The sequence below is a fragment of the Apodemus sylvaticus genome, chromosome 7 (genome assembly GCF_947179515.1).
Source record: "Apodemus sylvaticus chromosome 7, mApoSyl1.1, whole genome shotgun sequence".
NCBI classification, from domain to species: Eukaryota; Metazoa; Chordata; class Mammalia; order Rodentia; family Muridae; genus Apodemus; species Apodemus sylvaticus.
In genome coordinates this window covers 5,193,750-5,217,095 of record NC_067478.1, presented here as the reverse complement: position 1 = coordinate 5,217,095, position 23,346 = coordinate 5,193,750, and the positions used below count along the sequence as shown (strand labels likewise).

At 47.9% G+C, this 23,346-nt stretch overlaps 1 protein-coding gene across 1 annotated transcript in view; it reads left to right on the top strand.

Annotated features, from left to right (window-relative positions):
- The first annotated feature begins 691 nt into the window (after positions 1-691).
- The window catches only part of Ctdspl (CTD small phosphatase like), a 123,613-nt gene continuing 100,958 nt past the window's right edge, over positions 692-23,346 (top strand). The window contains exon 1 of the mRNA XM_052187012.1: positions 692-863. Coding sequence (XP_052042972.1) covers positions 785-863 — 79 coding nt within the window. The 5' untranslated portion in view covers positions 692-784. The remainder of the gene's footprint in view (positions 864-23,346) is intronic.

Genomic DNA, 23,346 nt, shown 5'->3' with positions numbered 1-23,346 from the left:
AGGGTCAGGACGTCCCTCACCCGGAACCCACTACCCATTGCAATCGCCTCGGGGTGGATAAACCTCCCCAGGCCTCCGCAGGCGATCCCGCTGCACCCCGAGCCTCCGCCGAGCACTCCCCGCGCATCCATTCCGCGCCGCGCGGCCCACACCTCGATCGCTGAGCTTGCTCCATCTCCCAGGCTCCACCGCACCCTCCCACCTACCCCAAGGCCCCCAGTACCCCGCACGCGCGCGCCACCGCCCCAGACCACACCCCGCACGCTGTGCCCCCGACTCGGCCAGGCACCCCTTTCCCCGGCCGGCCGGGCGGGCGGGCGGGCAGCGCCGGCGGCGGTGGAGGCCAGTCCTCGGGCCGGGACACACCCACCCGCCCGCCCTCCTCGCTTTGCTCCTTCCCTCCCCCTCGCGCTCCCTCTCTCCCGCCCTCCCGCCCTAGCTCCGCGCTCGCTCCTTCTCTCCGCCACCCGCTCGCGCTTCCCGCGGCGCCGGGCCTCCCGCTCCGCCTCCCCGAGCGCGGCTCTCCCGGGCGCGGCTCCGGGGTTCATGCTGACGAGGCGGCGGCCGCTTCAGCCCAGCGGCGGCGGCGGCGGCGGGAGCTGGGGCGCGGGCCCCGGCCGCCTCTCTCGGAGCGCGGGGCCGGGAGGCGGGCGCGCCCCGGCGGCGGCGGCGAGCGCCCCACCGCGCCGCGCCCCTGCGCGCCCCCTACGCCGCGCCCCCGCGCGCCCCCCGCGCCTAGCTTGCGGGGGGCCGGGCCTGCGGGCGGCTGGCGCGGCGCGCACCCATGGACGGTCCGGCCATCATCACCCAGGTGACCAACCCCAAGGAGGATGAGGCCCGGTCGCCCGTCGCGGGCGAAAAAGGTGAGGAGGGGCACGGGCAGCTGCCGCGGGGGGCGTGAGTGCACTCCGCGTCGCCGGAGTTCTCGGTGTGCGCCCGCACGGGCGTGGGGGAGGGGTGTACTGGGCCAAGAGGGTGCGTGGGTGTGGGGTGCGCCTGGAGCAGAGGGAGGCTGCGAGGGTGCCGTGCCAGCTGAGCTCGTGTGAGTGTGCACGAGCGGCTGAGAAGTTGGGATCGGATGTGTGCACTGCACAGAGCTGTTTTAAGTGTGCATGCAGTGTGTGTGACAGGTTGTGTGTACACCTCCATATACGCGCAGGCCAACTGAGAGATTTTAAGGGTGTGTGTGCTTCTCTCAGATTGTGTGTGTTCCTGACAGGCTGTGAATTTGTGGACTCAATGTGGAGGTCTGTATGCCTCTGACTGAGAGCGGTGGTGAACGGTGTGCAGAGCCTGAGCCTGTGCACCTTGTGAGTGTGTGTTCACTCCTAATGGAGGTGTGTATGTGTGTGCAGGCGCGTGTGCCTCCGCTATCCAACTGTCAGAATGTATTGTGTCTCTCTGTTAAGAGTGTGTGTGCATATCTGCCTTTGACCAAGAGCCTATGTGTACACACGTGCCCACATCAGACGCCATGCCTTGAGAATATTTGGTTGTTTGTGCAAGTGAGGTGTGGAGCAGCGCCGACCCCACAACCTACCCCCCCCCCAAACACACACATAAGCACATGTGCACACTTCCTTTTTAGCCTGTCTCCGGCCACCAACCAGCCTGTCAGGAACTCCACCGCCTGCCATCTCTGCCTCTTGTGGGTGGGGGGAGCTCTAGGCAGCACTTGGCACACTCCTGCTGTGTAAGAGCTCTCCCCTTTGGGGTAGCTGGCAGCGAGGGGCTAACCAGGCAACGCCATGCAGCATCTGGTCTGTTTGGGGTAGAGTCTGGCCTGACCCCTCACTCTGTTTACTTTTTGTTCTTTCTTGGTATGCTGACCCCTCAGAGAACTGACGTCTTCCCACAAGTGCCGGAGTCACTGTGTCCTGCTGGTTGGACAGACTGTTTTGAAGAGCCAACCAATCTGGCTTGGTTTGCTCTGGCAACCGACTCTTGCTTCACAGACCTTCTACCATGTGTAGTACAAACACATAAGTCCCCCGCCACTCCCCAAGGACCTGCTTGTCCCCTCCAGCCCTGGGCTGGCCACAGCAGACAGGTTTCTTTCCATGGGCCACCACCCTCTGCGCTTCTGGGCTGAGTAAGGACGGCACCCTCCGGGATGTAGGATGATGAGGCAGGAGGATGAGGATGGGAGGAGTGGTCCACCACCACGGCCTGCCCTGGACCCCTGGGCATGCCCAGCAGGAAGACACAGACTTTCCCCGGGTCCCCTCAGGTGGGGGTTTGCCATCCACCTTCATTCTGTAGACTGTAAACACCGCCTGCGTCTACAGACTGGTTTCTAAATGCAAAATACAGAATTCAAACTCTTGCCCAGAAATCGTCTATACCCTACAAATGAGCTTTTAAAATGTACAAGAGGGCATGGAGTGAGTCCCACACCTTCCTGGGGCCTAAGTGGAAAGCACCTCCCTGGTCTAGCCTTCCCACCATAAGGGCCTGAGCTATTGGGCTCTCACTGGCCCTGTCCCCTCAAAGAGGGTCTTTGAAGAAAGCGTGGTGAACCCAGTATTCCTCTGTGCTGTGGACTGTTTGTGATCGAATCCTCGGTTCTTGTTGGAAGAGCTGTGGCAAGAAGCTAGGGGACCTGGTTCCTCCTGCTGCTGCCCCCACCTCATCTTGGGAGTGGGCAATTTTGAGAGCTCCTGGTGTCCCCCTGACTGATCCGATTTCTGAGCAGAATAGGTCCTCGGAAAAGCCGATTGTACTTGTTACTGGGGCGCTCGCTCTGAGTAGCTGTTGACTTTGCCTTTCTGGGCGGGCTTTCCATATCTTTAACAGCCCGCTTTGTTTGTTTTCAGTGTTAGATGGGTTACTTGTTAACCAAGTCGGGGAATTCCTTGTGTGCTGTCCTAGGGTGGGGTGCTTGCCTAGTAAAAGCAGTAAAGTCCCACTTTACCTGAGATTTTTTTTTTTACTCCAAAAAGTTAGTATGATTTTGACCTGTCGTAGTATGACAAAACAATAGCTCAACTTTGTGTTTGTTTTTTAAGTGTGTGCGCTTTGACAGCCATACAACTCCCCACCTCCCACCCCCTCCAACACGCGTGCCTCCCACCTTCATGCCTATTTGTGAGAACCAAATTTTGAAACAGCTTCTTAAGAATAATAAACCACCAAACAGGTTCAGCAGTGTCTCTGGCTTAAGTGTGCCGATATCTTCAGATAGGCAGAATGCATTTTGCATAGTTTAAATTACAACAGTCATTTGGTTATTAAATATTGGGCCTGTGAGGCTTGGAAGCGTTGGTGGCAAGAAAGAGATTGATGGTCTTAAAATGTTTGCTCTCGTTATTTACTCTGTAAAATAGGAATGATGGCGACCGCTCCTGGGTCAGACGGGAGGAGGGCTGAGAGACGATTGTGGGTACATGGAGGACTCAGCCCCGTGCACCGGCGTGCCACGCTCCACACACCTTCAGTATAGGCTCCCAGAGGAGGTCCGATGTTGAATTACCTCTCTATGCAGTATGTGCGGTGGCGTCCCGCTCAGAGACGAGTGTCACTGTCACTAGCCCGTGGCTCTGGCTTATTACTTCCAGCTGTGTTTGATTAGATTGAGAGCGTGAGGTTATATATAGAGAACAGTCCCCATAGTGAACTGTTCCCGCCTTGCTGTCATATAGCCCTTAGGAAAAGAGACGAGATAGGAACAAGAAAGTCGTGAAAGAGGAAAACGGAACGACTGCTGAGTCTGTGAGCTGCCATTCCCACGTCATTTCCATGCACTTCAGTGACATCCGGTGTCCAAAGCAGAGAGAGGTCAGGAAAACCGGGCCTCTCAGTAGACTTGGGAGAAGATTAAAAAAAATAGTACAAACTTTTCTTCCTATTGTTAGGATTTATTTATTTTTATTTCACGCGTATGGGTGTTTTGCCGGCTTGTCTCTTGTGTGTGCCTGGTACCTGCAGAGGCCAGAAGAGGGTGTTAGATCCCCTGGAAATGGAGTTACTGAAGGTTGTGAGACACCATGTGGCGCTGGAATTGAACTCCAGGTCCTCAACTGAAACAGCCAAATGCTCTTAACCATTTACCCATCTCTCCATCCCCAGGATTGCAAGCGTTTAAAGGAGTAATTTAGTACTTAAAGCGTGAGGTGGTACTTTTGGCTGCAAGTATCAGAAAAGCTGGCTTGATGCAGTAAGCCAGCGCCTCCTTCTCAGGCTCCTGGGGATTGGCTGTGGCTCTCCTTGAACTGCCCGGATGTAACCCCGGAATTCTCTCGGCTCTCCCACCCCCATGCTGCATCCTGTCTGAAACCTCTCTAGTCTCCCTAGTCATCCTCTAGGTGGGCAAAGAGACAGAGTCAGTCATGTTTATCCCTCTTACCTGGAAAGCAGGCCACCCCCAGGAACTGCTCAGTAAACTTTTGTTCCTGTTTAATTGGCCAGAACTGGGTCACGTGGCCTCCCGCATCCTCAAGTAAAATCAGGGAAACTTAACTCTCCAGCATGCTAGCCCTTGTAGGAAGGAGAGAAGACCGGAAATAGAGGGGGCAAGTGTGGTGCGGCTGATCCCAGCGTTAGCCGTGTCCTCAGAGCACCAGCTACACTTCCGTGTTTCTGTTACAGAAGAGTCACCTCGGTTGCACTCACAGCCGGCGCAGGGATGTCACTGCCGACCATGTGGCTCGCAGTAGCAACATTCCAGCCTTACCGAGTCCATGGGCAGATAAGGTTGGACAGTGAGTGGTGGGTCTTCATCCCTGCAGAAAGAATGCTACCAGACGAGTTAAATCACATCTCAGTCTGCAGACACGTGACTTTCAGAGCTATATGGAGGCGTGACTCTCTGAGACATTTCGAAGCGAGAAATTCAAGAATGGCATAACAGTATGATCCTATCTTGGTTTAAAAAAATCAAACACACATAACTGAATAAATGTCCGGAAATATACAAAACTAATCTCTGAGGAGATAAGGCACAGGGATGGTTCTCTTGGGGGCAGAGGCTGTGTGGTAGAGAGGGAAACAGGACACTTTGTTTCAACATTGATGAAAATGTGCTTGTGTTTTAGGGACGATTTATTTTTAACTAAGAAGGACATTTCCCTTAGCTCTTTGTAGAGCAATAATTTGAAGGAATTGTACAATATCAAAACAAACCCTAAGAAACCTCAATTAATATGCAGAGACACCCAGAACATTTCAATGCTAGCTAAACAGCTTATGTCTTTTTGCGAGCCAATAGGTTTGCCGAAGATTACTGCAGGCTGTTGTGTATTCAGGCCCTAAGTTCTGAGTCTGCTTCTCATGAATGTTTGCTGCTCCTTGTCTCTTATAAAATGTAACTTTAAATTTCTAAAATTTTATTTCATGTGTATGGGTGTTTTACCTGCCTGTCTGCATCTGTGCCATGTGCGTGCATTGCATGCTGGGGCCAGAAGAGGGGATCGGTGGCTGGAGTCATAAATAGTTGTACATTGTCCTGTGGGTGCTGGGACTCGAACCCAGTTCTCTGGAAGAGCAGCTTTTAGTCATAACTCAGAAGCTCTAGCCTTGAAGGTGTTGACAAAATTACAGCTAAGAGAAGGTATTTATAAGCAGTAATCATTTCAGACCATAGGATAGATTGAAGGAAGGTTCAGATTAACACTGTGCACCCCAGGCTCGCCACAAGCTCAGAGACCCCTGCCTCTGCCTCCCAGTGCTGGCATTAAACGTGTGCGCTTCACACCCATCTTAAACTTTGATTTAGACAGAACTGTAGATTCATATGCTCTTACAAGAGATCTCACCGAGCCAGGTGTGGTGACTTGTACCTCTACTCTCCAAATCCAGGAGACCAAGATCACAGGCTCCAGGCTAACGTGAGGCAGAGCCTTTGAAGAGGAAAGAAAGAAACGGGAGAAAGGAGGAGTCACAGAGGTTCTCTCTCTCCTCTCCCGGGGTCCCCTCAGTGTTGACATTTGGCGAGACTTTGAAGGGCTTCACAGCCAGGATGTTGATAATGACCTTATGAAGGCAGAATTTCCTTTACCAGGGGCACGCTCTTCCTCCAAATTCTAGCCACACCCATTTCCCTTCTAGCCACACCCAGTTCTCTCCTAGCCACACCCATTTTCCTTCCTTGCCCTCCCCTTCCTTAGTAGACTGGCTACCCCTTGTCTGTACTCTGTTTCCAAAATGTTGTCATTTCAGACGTGTTAGCTAGGCGGGATCAGACAGAACGTGATCTTTCCCACAGTCCGACTCTCTGGATGGTTGTTCCGTTGCCGCTCGGGTTTATATTCGACCTTTTCTTTTTCATTGCTGTGTAATGTTCAGTGGTGTGAACACGCCAGAGTTTGCTCATCCTTTCGAGATTTGGGGTGTTTTGAATAAAGCTGCTGTAAACACATGAACCCCTTTATATAAACATAAATCCTCATTTCTATGGGTACATACACACACACACACACACACACACACATCAGTACAGTTAGCGCGTCATGTGATACTCACAAGTTAGTTTACTTTTTATTTAAAATTACCGTTTCAAGTGAATTTTTTTTGCTTGTTTGTTTTTTGAAAAAAGGTGTGCACCCTCCCACCCAATTGCTGGGATTAGAGGTATACACTGCCATGCCCACACTCCCCCTTTCCTTATTTGAAGACTTTTTTTGTGGTTATTTGTACTTCAGTGTATGTATATAAGTACACTTTAGGTATAAAGGTATGTATAAACTATACCATAAATAAAAATAAGTGAATAAAATTACTGTCTCCTTGAGTAAATATATCGTTTTTCTTTCTTAAAAGCAAGTGTAAGGCATCTCTTTCTGTAAGTTAAAGCCTCTCCGATTTTCAAAGTTGTCACTTTTAAACACTATTTGGTCTTATCTGTGTATGTGTATGGTGTGCCCTGCTTTGTCACTCTGCTGCCTTCCCTTGAGACTTGGTCTCTCACTGCACCAGGCTGTGACCGGAGTCCCCTCCACCCTCATGACTCTGCTGCACATAGCACTGGCTCTACAGATGTGTACAGCTCCTTCGAGGTTTTTAGGCTGGGGATGTGAACTTGGGTCCTTACGCTTGTACAGCAAGCACACTTACCCACCAAGCCACCACCCACCCCCAGTCCCTGCCATCATATTCTTATAGATAGGGAGCGGTAACTCAGTGTAGGTTAAGATGAAATGGTACAGACAGAGAAATAGAGTGGAGGAAGCCACAGGACTAAAAACCAAACCCACCCAAATATACCCAGTGGATGTTAGACAAGGACACAGAGACGTTCGGATGAACAACAACGGCTGAGGAGGTGGCTCCACTGTGAAGAACGCTTACCCCACAAGCATGGTGCACCAGTTCCAGACCCCGAGCTAGGTGAAGAGCCAGCCCTGGGCTCACTCTCCTCGGGGTTTAATGATTTTCAGTAAACGAGTCGTATCAGGGTCGTCCTGTGCTTTCTCCTGTAAGCAGTTATACATTTTGATTTGTGCAGACATCTGGCTAACGCTGTATACTTATCCTGAATCCGGTGTCTTCGTCGAGCTCACAGGTTGGCTATGAGATTTTCTTGGATTCCTACAAGCTTTGACGTCAGCCTAAGAACACTTTCTTTTCTTCTTCAGATCTGCATGCCCTTTAAATTTTTCCCTGCTTTGTCACAGTGTCTATACTTGGAACGGTATATCAAATAACTGATGGGGACGATGAATGTCTTTGCTTGCTCCTGTCTTAGTTATTCCTCTGTTCCCGTGATGAAGCCATGACCAACCCACAAGAGTTTATCTGGGCTTACTGGTGCCAGAGGGATAGGACCCCCTCATGGTGGGGACACAGGGCAACAAGCAGCAGGTGTGGCGGCAGGACCGGAAGCTGATGGTGGGGACACATGGCAACAAGCAACAGGCATGGCGGCAGGACCGGAAGCTGATGGTGGGGACACATGGCAACAAGCAGCAGGCATGGCGGCAGGACCGGAAGCTGATGGTGGCAGGACCGGAAGCTGATGGTGGGGACACATGGCAACAAGCAGCAGGTGTGGCGGCAGGACCGGAAGCTGAGAGCTGTCTCGAAGGAAGTAGACAGACAACCAGAAGTAGTAGGGTTAGGTCTTTTAGATCAAAGCCCACTCCTGGTAATACACTTCTTCCAGCCAGGCTATGCCATCTAAACCTTCCCAAGCAGTATCACCAGCTAGGGACCGAGTGTGCTAATGCTCAAGACTGCAGGGGATATTTCTTATTCGAACCACGACAGCTCCCAATCTGAGGATAAAACCATTGTCTTTCGCCAATAAATATAATATCAGCTGTTAGATTTTTTGACTCGTGGAGTCCGTGACATTCCCATCCATCCTGGGTTCTTTGAGCTTTATAGATAACTGAAGTTTTCCTCAGGCCTTTTCCTGCATAAATGTGTGTAACCATGCTAATTAACATGACTGTGCATCTGACTTCTGAATAAGAAACCAGCTTGGCGCCCGTGAAGAAAGTTTGCTTCTGCTGGTGAAGAAAGTTTGCTTCTGCTGGGTCATTCTCTTTCGTGTGTTGAATAACTTTACCCGGCAGTGACGTCATCTGCAGTTTTAATTATTTTCACGGACGTTGTCTTCCTGATTTGATATCAACTTCATGGGAATACATCAGGGACCATTTCTGCCCTCTTCAGGAACCAGTTGCCTAGAATTAGCGGGGTCCTTCTCCAATGAAATCATCTGGGCCTGAAGATTTCTTTGGGACAGTTTTGTTTTGTTTTTTTACTTTTTGTTGTTGTTTTTCCGAGACAGGGTTGCTCTGTGTAGCCCTGGCTGTCCTGGAGCTCACTCTGTAGACCAGGTGGCCTCGAACTCAGAAATCCGCCTGCCTCTTCCTCCCAGAGTACTGGGATTACAGACGTGTGCCACCACCGCCCGGCTCTTTGGGACAGTTTTTATATCTCCAAGTTTGATTTCTTTTCCCCCTCAGTAGTTGTAGAGCTGTTCTCCTCCATCTGGGAGGGCCTATGGGAGAGTGGATTTCTTGAGACTCCATACTTCTCATTTCATCTGACAAATGTCTGAGCACTGAGTAGCTTCCTTAGTGTTTAATCCCTTGCTGACCTCCTGATGTGTACAGAACCAGTAACAGCGAGACCAGTAATCATTTGTGGTCCTGTAGCTATCTGTTTTGCTAAGGGTATCTTAATTTTCTTTGGTCTTCGTTATTTTTTCCTTTATTTCTTTTGCTCAGTTTTATTAATTTCTTTCTGACTTTTGGTTTAGTTTGAGTCTGTTTTCAGCCCCTCCCCCTTATTGAGAAGTTCAGAGGTCCCGATATTTTTTTCTCTCCTAATAAATGTGTTTATTATACACACACTTCTAAGCACTACTGTGGCAATCCCTACAAGTTTTGATTTTTTACACAGTTTTTACACTGATTTTCACACAGTTTCGGGATTGTTCAATGAACCTTAGTGTTTAGAACATCATCATCGTCAGGTTCACGGGCGCATTGAAGCAGAAAGTTTGAGACACTGGTGCCAAGCGGACTTATCCTCCAGTCTCCTCCCCAACTGTTGATAGATAATCCAGCGTCCTGCGGTGATTACAGTTTCATGACCCTGTGTTGACTTCATCATTATCACTAGCACAGGTGGTACACACTAGGGCTCCCTGTCGCCATCGTATGTTTTATGAGTTTAGATAAAGGTGCCATGATATGTGTCTATTGTTATAGCACCCAACAGAATGATTTCACAGCCTTACAGACTTCCAGTGGCCATTCATCCTTCCCAGCCCCTCACCTCTGACAACCTCTGACTTTTTTTTTTTTTTTACTACCTCTATAAGTTTGCCTTTTTCAGAAGATCATCTGGTTGGAGTTCACAGGGCATGTACCCTTTGCAAATTGGCTTTCTTCTCTTAATATGCATTTAGGTTCCTTCATGTCTTCTCATAGTTTAAAGCTAATTTGGGGGTTTAGAGAGATGGCTTAGAAGTTACGAGTGCTTACTGTTCTATCAGAGGAGCAGAGTTTTGATCCCTGTATCCATTCTTGGGCTCACAAATGTCTGTAAGCTCCAAGGATCTGTCTTGTCCTCTGGTCTCTGTGGTGTGGTCATGCACATCACACACACACACACACCTTTGTTGTGTGCACACACATATGCTAGTGTGTGCAGGTGGAGGTGGGGACCAGAGGTCATTCTCAGGTGTCTCTTTTCAGGAGTTGTTCACATCGTTTTTTGAGACAGGGTCTCCTATTGGCCTGGAACTCCAGTCAGGCTGGCTCTGGCCCTTCAATCCTAGGACTCTGCCTCTCTCTGCCAGCCCCACTTGGGGATTGGACATGCGCCCCATGCCCCGCCTTTTGATCTGACATCTGATAATGGAGCTCTGGTGTTCGTGCCTGCCCTACAGATGTTACAGAGGTGCCTCCATCCCGGTACCCCCTCCCCATGCACTCCAGTTAATTATCATTTACTTACTGGAGGACAGCAGGATTGCCCCGGGGTTCTACAGAATGAAGGAGGTTGCCGTGAACAACGGTGTCCGAAAACAACTGTTTCCAACTCATTTGGGTGTTTACCCAAACGACACTGTGATGGTGAGAGTATTGAGTGTAGTTTTAAGGGAAACTGATGAACTGTTTTTCCAGAGCGGCTGTGTAATTGTTAGTTTTCATTAGTTTAACCGCGACACATCTTGGCGTGGATTTCTTTGGATTAGTCTCTTTCCAGATCATTTCGCTTCTCGGATTTATGTGTCTGCCAAATTTGGGGAGTTTTCAGACATTATTTCTTCAGGTCCTATCTCCTGGGGTGCCAGCAACACCAACATTCTTTTGTTTGTTTGTTTGTTTATTTGTTTGTTTTAAATTAAGGTTTAGTTATTTTATTTGATATGCACGGTTGTTTTGCCTGCATGTATGTGAGTACACCACAAGTGTGCCTGGTGTCCATGAAGGCCAGAAGAGGGCACGGGACCCTCTGGCACTGGAAGTATAGGGTGTCATGAGCCGCCATGTGGATGCTGGAAACGGAACCTGGGCCTCTGCAGAAACAGTGAGTTCTAGCCTCCAAGGTTACTTTAGTTTCTGTAGTCCTGGTGAGATTTTCCTTTCATTTTTCTGTTGTTCAGATTGGGCAATTCCTATTATTCTGTATTCAAGCTCATTGATTTTATTGACTCTTCCGCTGTTCAACCTATCCACTGTACTAGTCCTACTGCACTTAATTTAGGGGTGTGTGTGTACGTGTGCATGTGTGTGTGTGTGTGCATGTGTGTGTGTGTGTGCACACCCACGTGTGTGTGCGTGCGTGTGTGTGTGTGTGTGTGTATGTGCGCGCATGTGCGCGCACGCACGTGTGTGTACGCGTGTGTACGCGTGTGTGTATATACGTGTGCGTGCATGTGTGTGTGCGCGCATGTGCACACACGCATGCATGGCGCATGTGTGTGCATGTGCATGTGTGTGTGTGTACATGTGTGTGTGTGTGTGTGTGTGTGTGCGTGTGTGTGTGTGTGTGTGTGTGTGTGTGTGTTGTACCCATGAGCACATGAGGCTGACATCAGGCGTCTCCCTCAGTTACTCTGTACCTTACATCTTGTGACAGGGTTTCTCACTTGAACCCACAGCCCACTAATTTTTCTTTTTTCTTTTCTTTTTTTTTTTAATTTTTTAAAGATTTATTTATTTATTTATTTAATGTATATGAGTACACTGGAGCTGTACTGATGGTTGTGAGCCATCATGTTCATGCTAGGAATCTGAATTCAGGACCTCTGCTCACTCTGGTCAGCCCCGCTCACTCCTGCACCGGCTTAAAGATTTACTTATTGTTATATCGAAGTACACTGTAGCTGTCTTCAGACACGCCAGAAGAGGGCATCAGATTTCATTACAGATGGTTGTGAGCCACTATGTGGGTGCTGGGATTTGAACTCAGGGACTTAGGAAGAGCAGTCAGTGCTCTTAACCGCTGAGCCACCTCTCCAGCCCCCACTGATTTTTCTAATGCGGGCAGGCAGCCATCTTGCTCTGTAGAGGCTCTTTTCCTCCCATGCACCAGGATCTCAAATATGTCGCCATGCCCACCCACCTTCTGCATGGGTACAGGGGAATCTGAGCTCCAGTCCGCACACTTGAGAGGCAGGCGCTTTACCCGGTGAGCTATCTCCCAGGTGCCATTGTGCCTTTTACTTCTAAGTTTCTGTTTATTCTGCGTGGTTTCCTCATGCTAAGGCTTTCTGTACCCCCCCCCCCCCAACCTAGTTGTTTCTGACGTGCTTCAGCTGCTCATGGAAATAATTTTATTCTGGCTGCTTTGAAGTCTTTGTCAAGTAAGCCTATCATCTTTGTACTGTGGTGTTTACACCTGCGATGGCTCATTCTCATTCTGTCCAAGATGCCCTGGGTTTCTGGATAACAGGGAACTTGCAGTTGAAGCCTAGGGATCTTCGGGTTATGTCAGACTCTCAGGGTCTGGTTGAAACCTTCCACTTGGCTCCAGCAAAAGGGGGAGCCCTGTCTTGTTCCTGTTCTCCCCGTTGGCCTCTGACGTCTGCTGGGCAGGGGAGGGAGTTCGGTGGCCACATGGTCTTTAATAAGCTACAAAGGAATGACCTCATTATCTCCGTGGGTGTTGAAAACCCTGACTCTTCCCACGCCTCCTGGGATACCTTCCCAGTCTTACTGCTGTGTCAGGATAGAAGTCTTCGCTGGGCATGTGGTCACCATTCACGTTTCAGGGCTCCTGACCAGCTCTGTTCTATCCAAGGCCTTCTTTGTCACCACCAGGGCTAGTGACATGTAGGTGGTTATACCTGATGAGAGCAGTGGTTATACCTGTTAGTAGCCTTCAGCTATTTACTGGCTTTGGTGGGGCAGGCCACAGGGTGTGTGTGCACATGTATGTGTTCGTGTTGTATGTGTGTATGGATGCCTATGTGTGTATGCATATGTGTCTGTGTGCATGCATGGTGTGTGTGCATGCATGGTGTGTGTGTATGCATGTATGCCTGTGCATGCATGATACTTTGTGTGTGTGTGTGTGGTATCTGTATAGTGTGGGGTGTGTATGGTATTATATGTGTGTGTATGGTATGTGTGCAGTGTGTGGTGTGTGTATGTGTATGGTATGTGTGTAGTATGATGTGTATATATATGTGTGTATAGTATGTGTGTAGCATGTGTGCGTGTGCAGTTGCGAACAGCAATTATTATCTGACATACTTTCGTCTTGCCAGATTTTCATTTCATCCTCTGGCCTCTGTTACAGAGAGGTTTGTCCTGGGACTCCTGTCTGTCTATAGCTGATCCGTCCCTGGGTTAGAAATGGCCATATTCTTCCTCAGGTCTCACTGCTGCCGGCCTTCTCTCTTCTCAGAACTGACTGCTCATCCGCAGTACAAAGTACCGAGGCTTTAACCATGCTTAGTGGGAAGGGAAGGAAGTTCGTCCATCCATTCCATTCTCTTAGAAGTCCCTTGGTTAACTTTTAGACTCTGCCAAATTCATATTGAATTTTCATTATGCAGTGGTTCTGACACAGGTTGTCACTACGTATAGCCCAGGCTAGCTTCGAACTTGGCCTTTTCACACCCCATCCTGAGGTGACAGGTGTCACAACCAACCATATCACATTCTTGAAAGACTAGAGTTGGGGAATTATCATTTTAAAGGCTATTTCAAGGGCAGGTGGGGTGGCTCAGTGGATAGAGACGCTTTCCCCCAGCCTGACAGCCCAAATTGGATCTCTAGGACTCACGTGTTAGAAGGAAAGAACCAACTCCTGAATGTTGTCCTCTGACCTCCAGACACACACCGTGCTGTGTGCCCACCCTTGAAGTAAATAGATGTAAGAAGTTGTATTTTCAAAAGGTTTTATAGATTTGTTTATTTTAATTTATGCTTACAGGTGTGTTGCCTGTATGTATGTCTGTGCACCACTTGCGTGCCCAGTGTCCACGGCGGCCAGAAGAGGGTGTTGATCCCCTTCAGCTAGAGTTACAGATGGTTGTGAGCCTGCATGTGGCTGCTGGGAATAGAACCTGGGTTCTCAGCAAGAGCAGCCAGTGCTCTGACTACTGATCTATCTCTTCAGCCCCAAATGTTTGTCTTTTAAAATAAAGATTTATCCCAATGTTGTGTTAATGAATAATGTAAAATTTAAATTATCTTAGTGCTTCCAACATCTTAAAAAATTGTAGCTGGGTATGGCATTACACATCTTTAATCCCAGCACTTGGGAGGCAGAGGCAGGGGGATCTCTCAGTTTGAGGCTGGCCTTGTTCTATGTAGTGAGTTCCAGAACCACCAGGGCAACATAGTCAGATCCTGCCCATAAAAACAAACAGATCCAAAAAATAAGAATGAATTCAGTCTAAAATCAAATCCAGATCATTAGGGCTGATATGATGCCAGCTATTTGATCAGCTTTGGAAGGGTTAATTCATAACCTCTGACCTTCACATAAAAATTAAGCTCCAACTCCTACAGTATCCCGATGTAAGTGTGTGTGTGTGTGTGTGTGTGTGTGTGTGTGTTTTAAGCTGATACTCTGTTTAGCTAGTGAGAATGTTTAGCCTCATATCTGTAATTTTATTTCTCAGTTAAGAAACTTCCACTTTTGGGGGTAAGCATGCTCATAGCCAGTGACTTCGAAAGTCCGGTCTCACTCTGGCTGCCTTGGAAGTGGGTCTGTGCGCTACAGAAACTTGCCTCAGGATGATTTGCTGGAGCAGCCCATGAGGGGAGGGACCTCCTGTTGACCCATCAGGTTCTCGGAAGAGACGCACAGCTTAGGTTTTAATTCTCAGCCAATGGCTCTTTCTCTGTTTGGACTGCTGCGGGGCAGGCTTGCAGGGAGGGAAGAGGGGTCATGTGAAAGTACTCATGGGTCATTGGATCATTTAGCCAGAATGCGGTAGAGGACAGGAAAAAACTGGACACCGCGAGTCTGCACGCACACCTGTATATATGCACACATCTGTCCATCACTGTTTTGGAAGAGATAGGGTACCAGAGGTTTCCAGCCACTGAAGAGGGCAAAGAAAGAATTTTCTCAGGAGACATTGAAATTCTAATATACACCTTAGAAGTTACTCTCCATGCCTTTATTCTTGCTCAGACATTTGAAGTTCAGAGTAGGGTGTAGACATGGGGGGAGCAGAGAGAGGGAGAGAACAGAATCTCATTTCTTGGGGTGGCTCAGTGGAAAAAGCATTTGTTGTTCAAACTTGAGGACCAAAGTCCTGATCTCCAGAGTCCCTGTCTGGTAAATGTGACGGGTGGCTTCCCTTTAAGTCTAGCTACCAGCCGAGCAGTAGTGGCCCACGCCTGTAATCCCAGCACTCTGGGAGGCAGAGAGGCAGGCGGATTTCTGAGTTCAAGGCCAGCCTGGTCTGCAGAGTGAGTTCCAGAACTACACAGATAAACCCTGTCTCAAAAAAAAAAAAATAATTAAAAAAAAAAAAAGTCTAGCTACCTAAAGGTGGAGACCAGAGCCCCAGAGCAAACTGTCTGACCAGACTATGCGAGAGACCCAGCCTTGGTGAATAAGGCAGAGACCAAAAAGATACCATCATATCAGCCTCAGGCCTCCATGCATACACACGGGTGTGAACGTGTATACTCACTCACACACACATATACACTCACATACACACACACATACACACACACATACACACACACATACACACACACACACTTTTTCCCTCCTTACCATTAAATGCCTTTCCTCTCCTTCAATATAGATTTCTTTTTTAAATGGGAATATGTCAGTGATTTAACATGAAATTAAGCAACTATTTGTCTTTGTAGCTCTGTGCTAACCTACAGCAAAAACTTAGAAGGCGCTTGAAGCTCCAGGTTAGGATGGGGGCATTTTTGTTTAGCATCACAACAGCAAACACTGGTGGTACAATCCTCCTCAGCCAGGGCCCAGTAACAAGCTGTCTTTATGGATACTGAGGATTATGTAATCCCCTAACAGTGCGTGTCGATTCTGAGTAGCTGTGTCAAGTCAAAAACTGAAAGGTTTCTTTGTAATTATAATTTGTATTAAGGCCATTTGCCAGAATGTTCCCAACTCTCTGTACTGTAGAACACATTAAAAATGGAGACGTGGCTGAATGTTCGATGACTGTAGCTATTCTTACTCTTCAAAATTGGAACCTAACTTAAGACCACCGTGGGGCGACGTTCCGGCGTCCCGCAGAACAGACTGCTTCACCTTGTCAACGTGGCTTGATACACGGAGCCTCCCTCATAGGGCCGGTAAGAAAGAATATTGTGTTTCAAATCGAGCGTCGTGTATTTTGACCAAGATTTGGCTTTCGTGCTTGGCCCGTCGTGAGTTAGTTCAGAGGACTGGGCTGACCCTAAGTCACTGACTTGGAGTCCAGAGACGGAGTCCAGGCTGTCTCCTTTCCCTCCCTCGGGAAACAGAACATGTTAACTTTTGTGTTGATTACAGCAGCATGTTTAACGACAGTCATCAAGCAATCCTAAAATCTGTACTGTTGTAAACTCTGTCGAATGTTTAAGCGCCAGCTGTGTGTGTGTGTGTGTGTGTGTGTGCGCGCGTGCATCTGGAAACCAGAGATCAACCTTAGGTATGCTCTCTCTGGTCTAACTGCCTTGCTTTCTAAGACAGGCTTTTTTGCTTACCATGACTGTCTTCAGTTAAGCTACACTGGCCAGGCCGTGAGCTCCATCTTCATCTCCCCAGTTCTGAGACAACAGCAGTTTGTGGGTTGTGGGGTCTCATCCAGGTCCTCGTGTTCCCGAGCACTTTATTAAGTGGCCTGCCTCCCTAGTCTGAGTGTTCTTCTCCACAGGAGGTGAGAACACTACCGTAGACCTGGCTTCTTCCCTGATTGACTTCTGGACTTTCTTCCTCTTGGAGACAGGGCCTCTGTGTGGCCTAGGCTGTACTGGAGCTGTACTGGAGCTTGCAGTCAGTCCTTCCTGCCTCTCTTGGCTTGGAAAGTGTAGAGATGCAGGCTGCACTATCACATCTGATGTCCTTGATTTTACATTGGATACATGTATCAAAGTAAGTTTACAGAAAATAAAATCACCCCTCTTGGTGAAACACAAGTTTACAAAGCTTTGTGAGTTTTAACAAACAGAACTGTGAAACCACCTATCTCTATCGAGATAAAACCTTTGGCCCCAAGATACTCTCTCTGGCATTTCCGTTTTGATTCCAAGCTGGCACTTGACAGCCCCTGTTGATACTCTGCTTATCTGTCTTTGATATTGTCACCTCTTTTGCATGCCTAACAGTGTCTTATCACACTGGGCTTTGGGGTTTTTTGTTTGTGTTGGCTTCGGAGATAGAACCCAAGGCCTATGCTTATTAAGCACATATTCCACACCCAGGCTAAGCCTCAACCTCCTAAAGATGCTGAGAGTCCTTTTGTGTGTTTTAATTTTAATATTTTTAAGTGTATTAGGTTACTTGATTTCTTATTATTGATGTCTTTTTGTTTGTTTGTTTGTTTGTTTGTTTGTTTGTTTGTTTCGAGACAGGGTTTCTCTGTGTAGCCCTGGCTGTCCTGGAACTCACTCTGTAGACAAGGCTGTCCTCGAACTCAGAAATCTGCCTGCCTCTGCCTTCCAAATGCTGGGATTAAAAGCATGCACCACCACTGCCAGGCTTGATGTCTTTTAAATATAAAATGTTTTGCAAATATTTTCACACAGAGTATGCAGCACACTGGAGAATAGTTCAGGGCCTTGTATATGTCTTTTTTGTTTTCCCAGGTGGCAACATGTGATGAAAGAAAACACGCATGCACATGCACACGCACACAAAGGCACTGGAGCCATGGCTCAGCAGTTAAGAGCACTTGCTGATCTCTGAGGGCCAGGGCTGGGCTCCGGTGGGATCACACGCTCTCTTGTGGTCTCCATAGGCACTGCAGACACACATGCAGACACCACACCCAGACACACAATAATAACACAAATAAATCTTTTACGTATTAAAATGCATACTGCAAAATTTACATGCCAGACACATTCACACTGTCGCTCAGCCATCTGTCCATCAGTCCATCTGTCTGTCCATCCCCATCATTCTTTCATATTGCAAGATTGAAAGTATATATTCAGTGATAACCGGATATTTTCCCCTTTCGTTTATCAACCCCGGTAACCGCCGTTCTGCCTTCTGTCTCAGTGTTTTGACGCTCCATCCTTCCTCTGTAACAGAATGACTTCCAGCTTCATCTATGCCTAGTACATGTCAGGGTTTCCTCCTGACAGACTATTACATCAGAAGGAAGCTGTAACTATTATCCATCGTTAGTCTTGAGGTGAATGACATCCCTCTGGCCGGCTGGCTCCCTTTGCTCACCCTGCTCCATCTGTCCATGGACTCTGCATCTGTGGCTTAGCTTTGTGGATGGTGCTGTAAACCTCACTATGAGTTCTCACTTTGAGGCTCGGGGTTCATCTTTGCATATGGATCTGCCAGACCGTACCGAGGTTCTACTTGGCACGTTTTGAGGAACCTTCATGATGCTTTCAGCACATTCCAGACAGCACACAGGGATCCCAGGGTTTTCGCACACTGAGCATGCGTGTAATTTTTCTGGGTTTTATTTATTTATTTGTTTGTTTGCTTGCTTGCTTTCTTGGAGTCAGTCAGGGAGGGTTGAGACAGAGGCTTCCTGTATAGCCTGGACTTGGTCTCCTTTCAGTTCTCCTGCCTTGGCCTCCCAGGGTCCTGAGGTTACAGCATTAACCACCAGACCTGGCTTTTATGGATTCTATATAGTAGGCATCCTCCTGCCTCTGCCCCCCAAGTGCTGGGATTAAAAGTGTGTGCCACCACTACCCAACTCAGACGCAAGTCAGTTGACCCGCCAAGGTATCTCTCTCCTCAGCCCCGGGTTGTTGGTCCTTTAAGCCTTCATTTCATAGAGGAAAATACCTTGCAGAGTTATTCCCGAAATTAAGTGGTATGTAAAAGGTACTTGCCAGAATACATAAGCGTTTAACCATAGCCTCCCAGATGAATGGGCATCGTTAGCCCGGACTGCTTGCTCGGTGAACATTTGTTGAGCGACACTCTGTCCTGTGAAGCCCCAACAGGCTCCTGAATGCGCACATCAGCAGACCTCGCTGTTAGGTTAAGAACATTTTGATTACAACTATATTTGTGTGTGTGTGTGTGTGTGTGTGTGTGTGTGTGTGTAAGTGCACATGTGTGGAGGTTAGAGGACAACTTGTAGGAACTGGTCTCTCTACCTGGAGGGTCCGAAGGATGAAGGCCGGTCATCAGGCTTAACAGCAAAGGCCTTTACCCTCTGAGCCTTCTCCCTGGTTCTGGCTATTTTATTTGAGATGCTTAAACACAGTGCTCTAGGGAAAGGCTGGGCAAAGAGCCACGCCCTGCCTTCATGCTCTAGGGAAAGGCTGGGCAAAGAGCCACGCCCTGCCTTCATGCCCGCCACCGTTAAGCTCTCTACACTCGCGAGTGTCTTATTTGACGATACTTTAGGATATCAGTATTGTCCACCTTATGGCAGAGGAAACTGAGTCACGGAGCAGATATGTAACTACGTAACTACCAGGATGGAAAGCCAGGAGTTAAAACTAGTCTGTCTGGCTCTGATGTTAAAAAGGAAACTTGAAAAATACAGGGAGCTGGGCAGTGGTGGTGCACGCCTTTAATTCCAGCACTTGGGAGGCAGAGGCAGGTGGATTTCTGAGTTCCAGGGCAGCCAGGGCTACACAGAGAAACCCTGTCTCGAAAAGCCAAAAAAGGAAAAAAAGAAAAGAAAAATACACGGAGACTCCCACAAACCCTTTCAATGTATGTCTTGAAAGACGGTAGCTATGCGTCTCACTTTTGTCACAGCGTGTCTAATGGGACAGTTTCTTCAGCTCACCCAGGATGACAGGCAGCATTCTCTTCAGGATGCCGTTTCTTCCGTCTGTTTTCTGTATAACGAACTGTTTCCTTGATTCTTGCTCTTATCTCTTGACACTCTTCAAGTGAGCTTATGAACCACAAATGCCGGAAGTGGGAGACACTAAAATTTATCATAAAAGCCAAGAATCCTGTGGCTAGGGGATGGCTCGGTTGGTAAGGAGCTTAATCTCCCAAACCCTGTTTTGTTTTTTGTTGTTGTTGTTTTAAAGGGTATACCAGTGTGCTGAGGCATACTTGCTGAGGAAGACAGGAAGAGCTTTGGGGCTTTCCAGCTGGTATAGCACTAGGCTTAGTGGGAGACTCTGTCTCGTAAAACAAGGTAGAGAAGACACCTGAGGAAGACACCTGAGGTCAGCTTATGGCTTCCATATGCATGAACAAGCATGCACACATGTACACACATACATAGGCGTGCACACAAACACACACACTGGCATATGCATACTCTCTCTCTCTCTCTCATACACACACACACACACAAACCCAATACCACTTATTTCTAAACCCTTGGAAGAAGTGATCCCAGCCCTCATTTGTGGCAGTCATGTGGTTTCTAGGTATATAATTAAATAAAGAGGAACTTTGGGACACTTTCTTTTTCTTCTTATTTTGTTTTTGGTTTTCATTTGTTTTTGTTTGTTTCAGACAGGGTTTCTCAGTTCTGTACAGAATGTCCTGGACCAGGTGGCTTCGAACTCACAGAGATCCACCTTTTAAAAAGAGGTGATCTCTCAAAAGCCCATTGGCTTCTCTTCGGAGAACCAGGGCTGAGAAAAGAAGAAATCATAAAAAAACAAAATCCTAAATAAATAAATAAATAGTAAATTACCACATATCCAGGTGATAGCCTATTTATATCCCCCAAAAAGGGATATAGTAGACTCTCTGTATTACTAGTAAAAAAGTATTTTATTGTCTGTGATGTGTGTCTACATGTTCATGCATGTGTGTATGTGTGTGTGTGTGTGTGTGTGTGTGTGTGAGTGAGAGAGAGAGAGAGAGAGAGAGAGAGAGAGAGAGAGCGTGCTCAGAGGACCCCAGGTGCTGGCCCTGTCTGAAACAGAACATTGGACTAGCTGGCCTTCTGGGATTCTGTCTCCACCTCCCTCCACCTCCAGGCTGGCTCTGGATGGGTGTGCTGGGATTCGAAGCCTGAGTTGTCCTACCTGCCCTTCTGTGTGTTCAAGGACCCGCAGCCCAGATCCTCATGTTTGCACAGCAGTCCCTTCACCCACTGAGCCCTCCCTCCAGCACTCTGTAATGTTTCCTAAATGAGGGTTTTTAAAAGAGACAAATATAACAAAACATTAAACTTCTCTGGAGACGGGTAGTTGGGTAGCTCCAAAATGTATTTGCTAAATTTATTCCCTGTATTTCTCATAGGTTTAAATTTTTCATAAGGAAAAAAAGATTAATCCTGGACTCTGGTTGAAGATTAGCATCAATTTTTAAGGATATTACCTCTGTACGTGGAAATGAATTCCAGAAAATGGGGAAGGTGCATTTAGTTCATTCCTCTCCCAAAGGGAGAGTGTCCAAGAAGCTTGTTGGGAATTTAGGACGATGTTTCCATACGGACATTCAGCTCAGGGCTAACTCGGCTGTCCCAGGCTCTACCCCGGACACTTCAGCCCTTGGTCTTGGTTTTGGTTTTGGTGTTTGGTTTCAGGATTTTTTTTTTTTTTTTTTGGTCAGGTGACCGTCCAGTGTCAGAAGGGCTTTGTCTGTACCCTTGACTTTGTGTCAAGCACCAGCCTTGAATGTCGTGTTTACAGATGTGCAGTCAGATGGCTTGCACGTGTCATTAAGGTTGGCTTGCCTAAGATGCTGATTCTACAACGTTATCCTGGAGATTTATTTTAGGAATAAAGGACTTGAAATGTTCAGTCAAGTTGTTTATATTAAGGAAAGCAAAAATCATATCAGAGAAGTCAGGGGAACACAGTCCTCTTAAAACAGTGGTTCTCAGCCTTCCTGCTGCTGTGACCCTTTAATACAGTTCCCCATGTTGTGGTGACCCCCCCAACCATAAAGTTACTTTGTTGCTACCTCAGCCATAATCTTGCTACTGTTATGAGTCATAATCTAAATATCTGATATGCAGGATATCTGATATACAGCACTATAAGGAATGGAGAACCACTATCTTGAAAGAAATCCAGCCAAAAAGACCTGTCTACAGACCCTTAGTATCTAGAACACGGGTACCTGTTATAACTCTCAGCTGCTGGGTTTTCTGATTGGACTAGGGCTCTGGTTCCTAGTCTGGTGGTCTAGGTTACCTCTAGTCCTGTTTTCTTTAGGGTGGGGAATTTCCCCAGGTGGTCTGGGAACCAAGAATTCAGGGAGTCTGTGAACTCAGGCAGAAAGAAGGTGGGCAACAGCAGGTAACCGTGCCAGTGACCTCCTACCTCGTTCAGAAGAGATCAGGGCGGGTTTTTCCTCTTGTTGGAAGTGCGTGTGGGGGTCTGATATCAAGCTCATGCTGAGCCTCAGAAAATGTGTCTGGGAATTTTATTCTTTGGAAAAATTCTGTGAAGCTAGATCTGTCTGTTTTAAAACTGTGTGTGTGTGTGTGTGTGTGTGTGCATATCCACGTGCTCGTATGTATGTGTACACACACGTGTGTCCGGGTTTGCGTGTGGAAGCCTATGTCTTCCTCAGGTGCTCTTTTCCTTGGTTTTTGAGGTAGGCTCTCACTGAAGCTGGAACGTGCCAGTTAGGCTTGACTGCCTGGCCAGCATGCCCCAGGGGTCGAGCTGATTCCTCTCCCGCGTGGGAGCGCGGTCACATGCCACCACACCTGGGACTTCAGTGTGCAGTCTGGAGAACCAAACTCAGGTCCTCTCACTGAGCCATTTCCCCCAGATGCTTTATTTCATAAACTGCAGAGCATATTTGTAAAGCTCTTGGGTCCTGGAGTTTGTGTGTAGCAAGGCTTTCAGTGTAGATTTAATTTAATTGGCAGGCACAGGACTGACTAGTCAAGTGGTCTGTTTCTTTTTGTATCAGTTTTGGCAAGTTTCTTCCTCCTGGAATTTGTCCATTTGGACTATGCTTTGGAGCTGCTGGGTGGCGCTGGGCATTCAGGTGCCCACCTTTACTGCCAGCACTTCAGAAGCAGAGGCATGCAGATCTCTGGAGTTCCAGGCCAGCCTGAAGCAAAGAAGCAAGCAGACCATTTAGCCAGGTACCTACACAATCGTTTGGGACTGGAGCGGTGGTTCTGGCATTAAGAGCACTGGCTGTTCTGGCAGAGGTCCCGGGCTTCATTCCCAGCGCCCACATGGCAGCTTGCAATTGTCTGCAACTCCAGCTTCTGAGGCTTCTGGCCTCTTCAGGCACACATGGGGCACATATGCATATATGTAGGCAAAACACCTATACACCTAAGTTAAAAAGTATAAGTTGTTGATGTTGGTTTACCTTTAGCACCTACTGGATTATTTTTCATTCTTGACATCAGTA